At 35.7% G+C, this 14,465-nt stretch overlaps 1 protein-coding gene across 3 annotated transcripts in view; it reads left to right on the forward strand.

Moving 5' to 3' along the window:
* Window positions 1–14,465, forward strand: part of arhgap29b (Rho GTPase activating protein 29b) — a 76,457-nt gene that overhangs the window by 29,782 nt on the left and 32,210 nt on the right. For 2 of the 3 annotated variants that reach the window (XM_056474165.1, XM_056474172.1), the window contains exons 4-6: window positions 9,601–9,697; window positions 11,362–11,434; window positions 13,244–13,298. In XM_056474165.1, the coding sequence (XP_056330140.1) occupies window positions 9,601–9,697; window positions 11,362–11,434; window positions 13,244–13,298 (225 nt within the window). Of the gene's footprint in view, window positions 1–8,644; window positions 8,974–9,600; window positions 9,698–11,361; window positions 11,435–13,243; window positions 13,299–14,465 lie in introns of those variants that run through there. The other variant, XM_056474180.1, reaches the window with a different exon arrangement.

Genomic DNA, 14,465 nt, shown 5'->3' on the forward strand with positions numbered 1-14,465 from the left:
AGCTCTTTGAGTTTCCCATCTGGCATGAATATCCCCACTGAAAAGAAGAAAAACCAAGATATGTGAACAAGCTGCACATTTTGAACACTTGTGGTCTAAATACCAGTTATATCTCAGCAATTGCTGCAATCACCAAAAACAATGAGACTATTTATAACACTTGGCGTGAAAAGGGAAAGACCACCAAAAATGGAAGATTTGCTGTTAATTTACCTCCACTCAGGCCATTTAAGATATAGGTCACTTTTTTCAGTAAAATTAAATATTTATATTAAAGAGCCCCTGTTATGGGTTTTTGAAAATGACCTTCCGTACAGTGTGTAACACAGCTGTAAGTGAATGGAAACATCCAGCTGTGGTTTAAATCTGAAAGTGCACCTTGTTTAAAAATATTGTTTGTTGTTTTTTTTTTTAAATAAAAGATTTGACTCAGAGTCGTTTTTTTTAAATGATTCGTTGTTTGTTTGGATCTTTTACCTGTTCGTATCAACGTCGACATGAAACAATACCAAATATGAAGTGCCGGATTCGGTAAAACGTGAACGCACCTTTCCCTTCAAACACTATCAGAGTGTGGGTGTGTTTGGGAGTGAAGATGAGTTAACAGTTATGAGTGAACGTTCTGGTGATTAATGCAATAATCTACCCTGCAACGGAGGATTTGTAAGCCGTTTGTTAAAGGAAGGATCAGAAAAGACTTTTGTTGTATGGGAGCTTGACAGGAACTTTACAGTACATAGTTCATGGATCAGTTTCTTCCCCCATTTCACAAGTGTAAGTAACTCAAGTGTGATTAAAATGGTTGCCTCCTTGTTTTCTCTAGCTTGCAAATTATGTATTTAATTGTATTTTGACGCGTGCCGCTTTCTTTATGGATATAAAAGCGCTTGTGAGCTCGCGATCCGCTGTCATTTGTCTTTGCTATGGCACCAGCAGCTGTTCCTACCTACTTGCGGCTGTCGAGTTTCAAAATAGTTCAGCTTTTACCGCTGTGTGAATTATACCGAATGTGTGTCACTGTTTTTACTTATGGTTAAGAATAGAGCAATGCACACCTCCACTGGTCTCACACTTACTCTGCATGCACTCTGGCTATCTCTCGTGGTGAATGCAGTCGACCAATCGCAATAGACTGGGTCATTGAGCTAATTAGCGCAGATTAGCATCGTACTAAGGAGGGGTTTGGAAACAAATAAACGGCTAAACAAATCAAATAGGAGTCAATTGGATAATATTACAATATTAGCTGACCCAGTGATGCTTTGAGATTCATAAAAAAAGAAACTCCACACTGCAAAAATGCTGGGTTCCACACAATTCCTTCATATTGCTCCAAAACAAATCTATTAAGTTATTTTAATTGTTTTTACAAATTCTATTGGATTAAACATAAAACAACAACAAAAATAACTGACAAAAAATACCACAAGAATTGTGTTGATTCAACTCATTTTGAATAAGTAGTTTGAACAAGCATTGAAAAATATTTTTGAGTGAATGAGTGTTTCCACTTTAATACTCACCAATCATATAAAAGCAAAAGAAAAATTCATACCCATGACTCTTGAGGATACATTGCGTTATGCGCCTTGTAAAGTAAAACATTTAAACTCTCTAAGGGGCCGATCACACCAAACACACATGTAAAACATGTTAAAATTGTGATGATGATATTTAACATTTGTAAAGTAGGCATCGCAGTGGTGCAGTAGGTAGTGCTGTCGCCTCACAGCAAGAAGGTCATCGGTTCGATCCTCGGCTGGGTCAGTTGGAATTTCTGTGTGAAGTTTGTGTTCTCCCTGCATTCGCGTGGGTTTCCTCTGGGTGCTCCAGTTTCCCCCACAGTCCAAAGACATGTGGTATATGTGAATTGGCTAGGCTAAATTGTCCGTAGTGTATGAGTGTGAGTGAGTGTGTATGGATGTATCCCAGAGCACAAACATGTGCTGGATAAGTTGGCGGTTCATTCCGCTGTGGCGACCCCGGATTAATAAAGGGACTAAGCAGAGAATAAAATGTATGAATGAAGATTTGTAAAGTGAGACAGCTCTGGATAACTTGAAATAGTGACTGCTAGTCTCTCCTCCATCTTTAAAATCTCTGTAGTCGTCCTGACAACACAAACACTGCTGTCACCTCATTACACCTCAACAAATTTAATTGGATTAAGAAAGATGCGACTGATGTGAAGCTTTTTTGTTGCTGCCAGCGTACAGCGCGCAGCAGTGCAAATGTGAAGTGAGGCAGGTGGTTAAAACACAAGGATTGCAGGGCACACAAGCACACAGCCGTTAGTAAACCAAACCAAAATATGCGCCTCTCAACGCAAAAAGCATGTTTAGTGTAATCAGCCCCTATAAAACTGGATTTTTTTATTTTTTACAATTTTAACAATGACTACAAATTTGTGTCCTGATAAAAAAAAAAGTCTCCTCTGTTTTCACTTTTGCTTGAACTGTCCCTTTAATCTATTAAGTATTGTTTCCCCACCTCCTCAGAAGCAGTCGGTTATATAAATCCATCATCTTTTTTTTACATGTTTTGATCTCAAGGGTAATATAATGCGAAGCAGTTGTTTTTATTCTGATGGCAGATGTATTATCCATTTGTTATTAATATTCCCTTTTTTTGCACCCATCAAGTTTCAAAACAACAACAGAAAAAAGTGAAAATTCTTTACACGTTTAAAGATTGAAGATTCAAAACAAATCAACATTTCTACATGGCTGTATAATATATACTCAAAGCATGATATTAATTTGGCTCATACCACCCACTCCCAGACTAAAATATCATGATAATTTGTCTGGCTCAAGCACAGGAATATCCACATCAGTGCCTATCAGCCAGATTTGCAGACTAAAAACAGGAACAGATGACTTCTGCTTTTAACTGACTTACTGAAAGTGTCTCTTTTTGGGTATCCACACAATTTGTGCTGTTTTCTAAAGTTTCAAGTGGTCACTAGAGTATCATCTTTTGCCACTAGAGGGCCAGTGACCGCTCTTGAGCTCCCATGTGTCCCGGACAGGGCCAGATTCTTCATTGTTTCTGTCAAAGGGATGTCTGAAGAGCTTAACAGCAGAAGATAATGTGGATTGTGTCTTTTCTGACACGCCGAGGCCTTTTTTCAATGGGGAAGTGGAGTAGAAAGGCCGGTCGCCTCAGATGCCCGCCTCAAGTTACCTGCAAGGCCGACATTCCACTATTCGCGTCCATTTTAACACCCTGCAACCATGTCAGCCGTCTGTCTTTCTTTTGATAGAATGCGGTGAACATCAGGAAATCAGATGCACATTTTTCCCCCTCCTCTGTCACATTGAAAAATGCTGCATAGTTTGCCGAGGAATCTCTCAGGGGCGCAGCAATAAAAGTGTCAAGTGTCTCAAGTTATTGAAATTCTTTCTTCCCCCGCCTACGTCTAGAGCGAGTCAGTGGCATCCGACTCGCGGTATTATTATCTTTGCTTCTGATCTGGATGAGACTCTGTTATCTCAGGTATTTTGTCCCATCTTATGACTCATTGCACCTGATAAACTCAAGCCTGCATGTGTTACTTTTTTTTTTTCAAAAAGTAAGAATGGTAAGAATCATTCTTGTTTGTGGACCTATGCCAATATTCCAGAATTCAATATATTATGAAAATGAAAAAGCACAATATTGATATCATAAGCACTTCAAAATACCTTGAATAATTATTTATTATATACATTTTTAGAGTGCTTTTATAAGAACATTCACATGTATTTTCATTAACAGCACTATGCTTGGGGACTTCTTTATTATTTATTATTTTTAAGCTAAAGTTTAGCTTAATAGTTAAAACATGAACTTTTGACTGTAATGTGGTCTACTACATGCTTAAATACTGACTGGAAATTCTGTGGTAGTTTTATTGTTAATGCCTAATAAACAGTGTTGGGGAAAGTTACTTTAGAAAGTAATGCATGCCTCCCAAAAGCTACAAATTACTAACTAATTACGTTACTTTGTTACTCTTTATGGTAAGTAATGATTTACATTACTTTTGAGTTACTTGATATCTTTTATAGATATTTTCATTAGACATCACCTACGCTATTGCTGAATATTGGAAGGTATGCGTCAATACAGCTACCATTTTAGTACAGGGTAGCACTCCTTTGAAATGAATGTGGGACCAAGGTGCAGTGGAGCACTGGCCACACGGAGCCCAAAATATATACACATATATCTATTTCTGTCATGAACACTCTCGGGATTTAGTATAGTAATGGATATTTATATGGCAATGTTAATGTATTTGGTCTTGGCGATAGGGTTGCACGATTTACTGGTACTATTGTAGTATCGTGGTACTATTGCTCCAAAATACTGGCGGTGCCACAGTAGTTTGTAAATGGTAGTATCGTCATTAATGGGTTATATGCAATACATAATGTTGCTTGTGGAAAAGTCACTAAAATGCTCAAGTTTGTACAACAATAGACCATTTTATTTTAATAGTGTGTGGAGCTCTTTAGGGTTGCAAAACTGTGTAGAATTTGCGCCTTTTATGGAAACCTATTGCATGTTTTCTAACGCTTCAGTTCGACACATGTCAATCGGTTCATTTCTGCTCCTGTCAAAAATGATTTAGTAGCTACAACAACCACAACAATCTTGTAAAAGAACCACTCACAAAGTGAAATTTTGAATTACTTAAAATTGTTACCTGATAAGACTGAAAAAATAAATAAATGAAGACCCCAAAATAGCAACAGGAAACATTTAAACATTTTTTGACCACTTCATATAGCCTAATTTTGTTAGAAAAAATGCTCTTTTTGTAACACATTTTATTGGGTATAATTTGTATCTTTATTTTAATGTATTTTTAGTTGGTCAGTTATCTACAAAATAAACAAAAAGAATACATTTTAGGTAAAGTGACGTGCAAATAATAACTTTTTGGCCTTAAGGGAATTATAAATAAAATTCAAGTAGGCTTATTATAACATAAAATATAGTATTTTTGACAATTTTCTTTAGAATTTGAGTTATGAATTACAGTATCGCAATACTACTTGGTATCATGATACTTTAGCTAGTATAATATGGTAAGATTAATTAATGGTATCGCGACAACCCTACTTGGTGGTATAGATCTGTTACGCTGCTGCTGCTGCTGCTTTGATTATGAGGGCAAAGCAAGTACTGAGACCTGCTTCTGCCAGTATATACACAGACATGCCATTTGAAAATATAGCACACTGTTGCTGCAAACATAAAATATGTAACCCTCATAGTAGATCTAACACAGGTGGAGCTGGGGTGAGGAGGGTCTCCAAAAACGCTCCGCAGCTTAACAGCGTAAAACAATGTGGACCATTTAAACTGATGAGGAGCAAGCTCATTGGCTGCCGAGGTGGCAGCAACCAATCTCCTGCACCATTCATGATGCAGGAGCAGATTAGGTGACCTATCAGCCTGCGTGCGCATAGAGTTTCATGATCAGGAGTTTTCCTGGTGGTCAGTATGCAAATATTTTTTAAATCACGAAAATTATAATTTTACATCACCGTTCTAAATTGATGGATAAGTGACCGCACGGGCATTGCAGACATTGAGCATGTGTTTGTGTGCATGGAAAAGTTTGATCCTCCCTCCTGGTTAAATTTGATCTAGTCCATATTCTGAAACACACCCCCTCTCCTGCTTTTACTTCTACTTTTAACGAATCGAGCGATTCTTTTGTAAATGGATTTTTGTTATGAACGACTTGTGTGAAACGCTGATATCCCTACATCTCAATGTGCATTTCCACGTTTCTGCTCTAAATGGTATATAGCACATGTAATATTCAATAATTTAAGGTGGAAAGTATGCATATTGAGGTGCAGGCACTGTTATGTTTTCAGACACCCTTATAAGTTACTTCAAAAACTAGCTGTTACTTAATTTAGCTGACAATAAGTTTCTAGCACCGCAACGTCTTGTTTTCAAATTTAATTTACATTGTTTGTGAATTTTATTCAACAAAACAAGCATTAAGCCTAGAATTTAGTGCAAGTTTGTGCTACTTCGTTGTTGCAGTAAGAGACTGTATTATCATCAATAACGTTACTTGTTGAGCACAAAAGTTTGTAACATACAAAATCATAAAAAATAATGAAATTTTACTTATGAAACCTTCTGCCTTTATGCTTTTTTTTTTTTTTTTTTTGCTTGTTACTACACCTGTATGCAGCGCAAAAGTCCAGCATCTTCAGATTTGCTTTGGTCTTGACTAGTGCAGCTGAATGACTTTTGTCCTGGGAGCACTGTACAAATGTGGCAGCACTATTGACGCATGCTCAGGGTCCGTATGCGCTATCTAGTGTATATATCTATGGATATCTTTCAGAACTTGCAGGTTTTTTCTTCTTCTTTTTTATAGAGGAGCTCTGCAATTATCTACACATTGTACAACCTTAATTTACTTTAAAAACACACACATCAAAAATAAATAAATAAATTATGATAATGTTATCTTTTGAGAACCTCCTGATGGCTATACATGTAGTATATACAGATTAATGAAAGTTTAATGAATGATTAATTAAACTTTTGTACTTTTTGTCTTATTAGTTATGTAAAGTCACTGTCCACTTTTCTTCGATGCGTCCAGAATAATAAGAATACTTCCAGCGCAGAAATATAAGGCTCTGCTATCTTGGTTTAAATAAAATTTTGTTTAACAATTTAAAGTAAAGTTTACTCAAGATAACTAAAAAAAGGTAACCAGGACTCTTGTATAAAACAAAATCACTACATTATAATATTTAATTGTACTTAGAAAAAGTAAATAAATTTACCTGGAATTCCCAAGTAAACTTAACATCTAATTAAATGTACTAATAATTATGGTTAGTCTTTAATATGGCAAACCTTTGAAGGCTCACTAGCCTCTTCTGAGTAAAATTAGTTTCCTAGCTTTTTTCAAGTAAACCCTACTCGTATTTACAGTGTGTCTATACCTCAAGAAGAGCATTCTCTCACTAAGTGTCTAATTCAGTATGGTCATTTTATTAATTTTAATTAAGCAATTTATATTTTAAAAGCTAATTAATTAACATTACATTTTTAAAAAGGTAACTCTAACATTACTATAATTTTTTAAATGTAATGCATTACTTTACTCCTTAATTAGAAAAGTAATATTATGACATACTTGCAATGTGTTACCTCCAACACTGCCACTAACTGATATAATTCAGTTGTTTATTTTATTTAATATTACAATAGCTGTAATAATGATTTAAATCCATAACTGACATTTACTAATGATGAGACTTTATTATATTGTAAAGTGTTACCTATTGTACTTTATAATCCATTGAGCAGTTTAATTTGCACTTTCAGATGAGACATTAAACTGAGGTCCTGACTCTCTGTGGTCATTAAAAATTCGATGGCTTTCTCGTAAAGGTGCTTAGGCATGGGCCGGTATAAGATTCTGATGGTATAATAACCTTGCATAATAATATCATGGTTTCTCTGTATTGTGTTTACTGCTCTAAAATATATTCTTTTAAATGTCTGGGTAAAAAACAAAAACATTTTTCCCTTTTGAACACAATATATTTTACTTTGAGAAACATTTAAAATATTTTGTAACATTAAACATGTCAAGCTAAATAATTCAAATGAATCATTGGCTCCTGCTGTCTTCATTAGTTTCAAAAACACTGATTTCTTTACAATTTAAACCGGCATCTTTGGATATCTTTGGATATCTATGCTGGACACACTGTTGTCCTAAAAAAACAAACAAAAAAAAAATAAATAAATAAAAAATCTTACACATACCTTAGGAACGAGAGAGCAAAAAAGTTTGACTGTTTTAAAACCTTGACTTTTCCAAACCTCGGTATACCTTGAAAACGGTTATCGTCCTATGCCTAGTCCTGGTCAAATTCTGGTAACCCTGGTGTCCTGGTCAAATTACCTCCATCGGCCCTTACCCATCATGGCCTCCTAATCATCCCCATCCACCGAATTCGCTCTATCACTGTCTCTCCACTCCACCTATATCTGGTGTGTGGTGAGCGCACTTGCACTGTTGTCCTGTGGCTGCCGTCACATCCTCCAATTGGATGCTCCAAACTTTTGGTGGTAAGACCCCCTCCTAATGATTTTGAAACTCTTTGGGTGTATGACTATACACAATAAAATGCTCAATATAAATACACATTACATTACATTAATTTGGTTGGAACATTTGTTTACCCTGACTATTCATCTACAATAAAGCAATATCATTCCTGTTAAAGTAACTTTTTTTGCAGCTTAGCTCAATATCATGATTATACCATAATTCTGTCATAAAAGCTTTAGAAACTAATCACAAGATAAATTGATTCCATCAAAAACCCGCTGATTTAAGACAAAAAAAATCTAAATGACCACGTAATGACGCATTTGTAAAGAATTCTTCACAAGAACATGCTTTCAAGGTTTTTTTTTTTTTCATTGAGAGAACCTGCTTTCCAAAAGTAGCCATTCCCGTATCTGAGCTGTGAAGGGGGCAGAAGTGGAAGCATTGTTGTGGAGCTGCAGGATGTCCTGAGGAAGAAGTCAGCGTTCCATTGCAGGGGCGATCGAGTCGCACGGCTGAATTCAAAAGCAGAGAGACATGCACCAAGAGCCACGCACTTCTTTCTCAGCACCGGCTCATCTATATAACAGTATGGATTTCAGTTGAGTCAGTCGGAGCGTTTTGCGTGACATTCAACCAACCAAAAAAAAGAGACTATGCGGAACTGGAAACTATAGCTGAAGATGTTGCTTTTTGTGGCCTCGTCACTTTTTCTTGCATGTCAGGAAAAAAAGTGGAAGTCAGGCTCTATTGAATCATTGCAAACTAGGCTGTGCTGTTAGTTCCTGAAATTCTGGGGGAGTTTTAACTATCGTCAATCTGTGCTTTACCTTATCGAGCTTGGATATCACTGCAAGTGCAAGTCAAAGGAGTTGGTAAGTTGCAGCGAAAGTTGTTCGAACGTCTTTTGGATGTTTTGCGAGTTTTGTCAGTGTTTCCTGTAAAGGAGAGACGCGGCTAGCAGACAGGAAGCTCTTGGTGTATGCAAGTTTCATAGCCGCTCTAAGGTTTTGCAAATCTGAGTGTTTAAATGAAGATTTATTAAGATGTCCACTTTCTTTCTGGCTGCTAAAAACATGGAACTTGCCGGTCATCCTTTTCTCAAAACAATGAAATCAATTTAGGAAGTAAAGCAACCCGTGATTTATTTACATGCAAACTCTTCAGCGTTTGTTTTGTACTCTAGAGAAGCACATCCTGAGTACAAAGCAGCATTTAAATAAGGAAGAAACTGTAGAAGTTCCTTTTCTTTGTGTGCTATTTTGTTGAGAACAAGTCTGCATATTAATGAATGAATGGATTATATGTATGTGTTGTATCTGCTTGTCTGTTCTTAATAGCTATGCAGGGGTTCCTTGCTGTTGATGGATTCACATTTCCACGAATGCATTGAGATCTATGTTTACGCCCCATTGCTCATCGTCATCATCATCATCTAATAAGAATTGTGCTTTTGGTGACTTTTGGCTGCACTTCTCATGGTGGTTTATCACTTCCCACAGGCGTGAACTTCAACGAAGTTAATAACGAAAATAAAAGCACAATATTTGGCGGGATACACACGTCGATTGACACTTTGGCATTCACCTTTGGCAATGTGTGAGTATAGTATCACTGTGAAATCAACTGTGTATTTTAAAGGCTCCCTCTCTCTCTTTGCAGTTACTTTCAGTTTCTATGGCTTGATTTAACAGCACACATGAGCTGTGTATCCTTTACTGTCTTACTGCTGATGAAACATGCTTTCCATTTTGCAGCATTAGGGTTGATTCACCCAAACATTAAAAAAAAAGTCTGCTGTCATGTCTTTCCAAACCCATTAGACATTCTTGAGGCTGCGTTAAATGAAAAATGAAACTTCTGTTATTAATTACTCACCCTAATGTCGTTCCAATCTTTAAAGACCTTTGTTTTTTTTACCAGTTAAGATAATTTTGATAAAATCTAAGAGCTCCCTCATCCTACATAGACAGCAACAATCCAGAAGGGTACCAAAAACATTGTAAAAACATTCCACGTGCCATTTAATTATTTAAACCTAATGTTAGAAAGCAACAAGAATACTTTTGTGTTCAAAACCCCCAAGTGCATAATGACTTTATTCAACAGTCTATTCTCTTCAGTGTCAGATCAGGAGTCAGAGAGCTCCTGGATTTTAGCTCAAATATATTAATATGGGTTTAGAAGATGAACAAAGTTTTTATGGGTTTGGAATGACATGTTTGTTAGTAATTGATGACAACATTTTTGGGTTAACTAACCTTTAGTCTATAAAACGTAAACGATTTCTGTTCTCCTTTGAATCTGCACACAGCTGACTCTTGAAAAAGTTAATCAATTTATCATAAAAGTGATCTAAATAAGTTGAGCAGATCTAAGTCCAAGTCCTGAAGAGTAACAGATGCTTTATATGGTAAACAGATTTCATTTAATCTTTTATTGACATAGAAACTCTGTTCAACTCAAAATTTTGGGGACTACTTACCATATTTGTCCCCATTTTCACCTGCCATTTTCAGTGATCCAATCAAAACTGTTAGAACCATCTGGCACAATATATTGTTTAAGCATTGATATCCCAATGTGCACATTTGCAAAAGTCAGTGTTGAGTCAGCATTATGATCACAGCAGAATTACATTTGTAGAGTCATTGAAAAGTTTAATGATTATGGAAGAGAAATCATTAGAGAAATCATGTGTTTTTAGGGCCTGTCTCCTTTTGTGAGAATTTCAAGCAAGTTTGTAGCTTTAAAAAAAAAAAGATTAATCATATTTTTTTATTTATTTACACAACAAGGGATATACAGTGCTATTTTACATTTGATTATTCAATTTATACATGAAAACTATTAGATTCCCTAGCAAGCTTTGTTTTATTCTTCTGTGTTTTGGCTCTATAGTATTTGTCTATTGTTTTTTATACAGATACACTCCTACATAATTATCCCAGTCAACATCAAAGTATAGATTCTTTCCAAATAGAGCTGTTCAATCCATCTTGTGGAATTGTATTCATATTGCAATATAGCAGAAAAAAGTAAATATTGCAATGTCAGTTTTTTCCAATATCATGTGCAGCCCTAAAACCTGCTATTAACGTGATCAAATGCATCCATTGTGACCACTTGTCTTCCTTTCATAAAGACCATTTCCCTAATTTATAAAAACTAATAACATCCTGTTATAGCATGTTTAGCATATATGTTCATAGGTGGTTAGTTTATGCGTTCCAGCAGTGACATGTCTTTCTTTTCCACCTCAGAGTGTCTGACTTCCTTATGGGAGATGTGGATGGTGGCTCCAGGTTGGGGTATCCCCAAGCCAGAAGAAGTCGTGTAAGTTGTCACCCCCCTTGCCTTTTTTAAAATATAGGTCAAATTTTGCCTCTTCAAAAGCCTTTACAAATAATTGGCACCCCCCCATCATTTCCATATAACAAGAGTTTATAGTGATCACATCTGCCAATATGAGGCACAATAAAAGTAGTCCTTATGACTTGCGTGCTGAATTTCATGTCATCTGGAGCCAAATGATAGCTTTATATGAGAAGCAGACTGAAATTTAAGCTGTTCGCTATTTTTAAACGAAAACAAAAGTATCATGTGGCATCAGAAGATTTGAAACGCATTACTGTTGAAAAGATAAGAGTTGGAAAGATTTCAATAGTTGTTCATTTAAAAACAAAATCAATTATGTTCACCAAGGCTTTGAAAATTATATTAAAACAACTGTCCTGTAATTTAAAGCTGAAGTTTAGTGTCACACGATCCCTTGGAAATCACTCTAATAGGCTGATTTACAGCTCAGTCAATAATTTTTTAACATTATCAATTATTAAAAATGCTGCTTAATTAAGTGCTGCTTAATTTTTTTGTATAAATTGCATTTTTGTCCATTTTGGTACTTGACATATTTACATTACCTGACAAAAGTCTTGTCGCCTATCCAGGTTAGGAACAACAAATAATAACCTTAAGTTCTAGTTGATCATTTGGTATCAGAAGTGGTTTAAATGAAAGGCAAAGGCCTTTAGATTACCCTTATTTTACCAAAATAAAATATGATCATGCCTTGATTTTTAATTATTTAATTAGGACAGTAAGGTCTGACTTTACTTAGAAAAAAGTCTTGTCACTTAACAAAAATAATGTACAGTATAGAATATAAAGTGTATGACTTCCATGAGCTTGGAGGACTGCATCCATACATCTCTGCACTGACTCAAATAATTTATTAATAAAGTCATGTGGAATGGCAAAATAAAGCGTTCTTGTAGGATTCCCAGAGTTTATCAAGATTCTTTGGATTCATCTTCAATGCCTCCTCATTCATTTTACCCCAGACATGCTCAGTAATGTCCATAACTGGTGACTGGGCTGGCCAATCCTGGAGCACCTTGACCTTCTTTGCTTTCAGGAACTTTGATGTGAGGCTGAAGTATGAGAAGGAGCGCTATCCTGCTGAAGAGTTTGCCCTCTCCTGTGGTTTGTAATGTAATGGACAGCATGTCTTGATATCTCAGGCTGTTGATGTTGCCATCCACTCTGCAGATCTTACGCACGCCCCCATACTGGATGTTACCCTAAACCATGATTTTTCCTTCACCAAACTTGACAGATTTCTAAGAGAATCTTGGGTTCCAATAGGTCTTCTGCAGTATTTGTGATGATTGGGATGCAGTTCAACAGATGACTGATCGGAATCATCTGATTCATCTGCCACTTTTCCAAATGATCAACTAGATGTCCAGTTATTATTTGTTGCTCTTATAACTGGGATCAACGGCAAGACTTTTGTCAGGTAGTGTAGTATGGTAAATTGCATGGCAGCAAAAGCTCAGTCAAGATTCTACATACGTTTTGGTTTTGTTTTATTATATTTTAAGAACAGATGTGAGTGAATAATGATCATTTTTCAGTTTAGTGAACTCTTCATTTATGTTTATTTGTCTGCTGTGAAAATAATGAAACCATGGCTGGCCCCTGTGATTTAAAGAGCAAGGCGTTTCAAGCTTTGATCCACCGAGGTGTTGAAAGATGAGATAAAAGACGAACCCTCAAAAGAAGCAGCTTCTTTTTCATCCTTCACCTCTGTAATCAAACTCCTTATCCCATGTGAAACATCTTTCCTTTTATCTCTTCTAGTCTTTTGAAAACCTCTCTGAAGATTCACGAGGCTGCAGTCAAAACGATCTGGCAGGTAAATGGATTTTCTTTTCATCTCCTTTATGTTTCACATCCCTCCATCACATTTTTTATCGCAAAGATCGCAGGTGAAGGGTTACTGTGAATAGGTTTCTGCTGGTATCAAATGTTTTTGTTGTGATTTCTCTAGATGTATCTAGATGTACAGTATGTAGTCTAAAATGTATTAAAAGTTGATAAATCAATTATGAGAAAATTTAGGCCCTTAAAAGGTATTAAAAATTCTTAATAGCTTTTTTATGAGGTAAAAGTTTTAAGTTTTGTTTAAGCATTGTCCAAAGTGTCTGACTCCAAAAAAGCATAAATATATTTGTTTTCCTCCTAATATTAACAATGGCGTGCTTGATCCATGCAACTGTTTCAGGCCGGGGTGCGTCCGGCCAAGCTCCTCTGTCCGGGTCAAATATAAAGCAATTTGCGACAAATGCGATGTGACACTCTCCACATATAGCGAAACCATAGGGCGAAACAGATGGCAAAATGGGGAAATGTAAGTTTGCATACTCCTGGTTTGAGAAAGACGAGTTTAAACAGTGGCTGAAGCCTGTCACTGAAAACAACCGTTTAATTTATTCTTTCAAGCTTTGTTTTTTTTCGAGCTTATCTGAATTCTATTTCATAGTTGTGCTCCATTGATTTATTTAACTACAACTGTTTATTAAGTTATAGGTTTGAGACTGATTAGAACTAGAAGTGGCGATGAGGTCTGAAAATATTCTGAGATGGTCTTTAAAAAGTCTTAAAAAGGTATTGAAATTACCTGTAGAATTCCTGTATATACCCTGGATTTAATTGCTGAATGCTTTATCACATATAAGGAATCATCACAATATTGACCCAAGCTGCAAAATAGATTACTTTAATATGTATAATAACCACAAAATACTTGGTGTATTCCTATATTTTGTATATAAATGTATATATTTAAATTTGTATCAAATTACTTTTGCAAAAGGATTATTAAGTACAATAGGTTGCACTCTCCATAGTAAACATTGGTTAATGCATTACAATCAACAGTTAGAAATAGGCATATTATAGTTGTATGTTAAAGTTAATAACCAAATAAACTGGATTTTAATAGTTTTAACTCCATTTAATAAACTGCTTTTGATTTGAATGTGTTATTAGGCATTGACTAAGAAATTAAAATCACTTAAGA

This window comes from Danio aesculapii, chromosome 2 (genome assembly GCF_903798145.1).
Source record: "Danio aesculapii chromosome 2, fDanAes4.1, whole genome shotgun sequence".
Classification (NCBI taxonomy): Eukaryota; Metazoa; Chordata; class Actinopteri; order Cypriniformes; family Danionidae; genus Danio; species Danio aesculapii.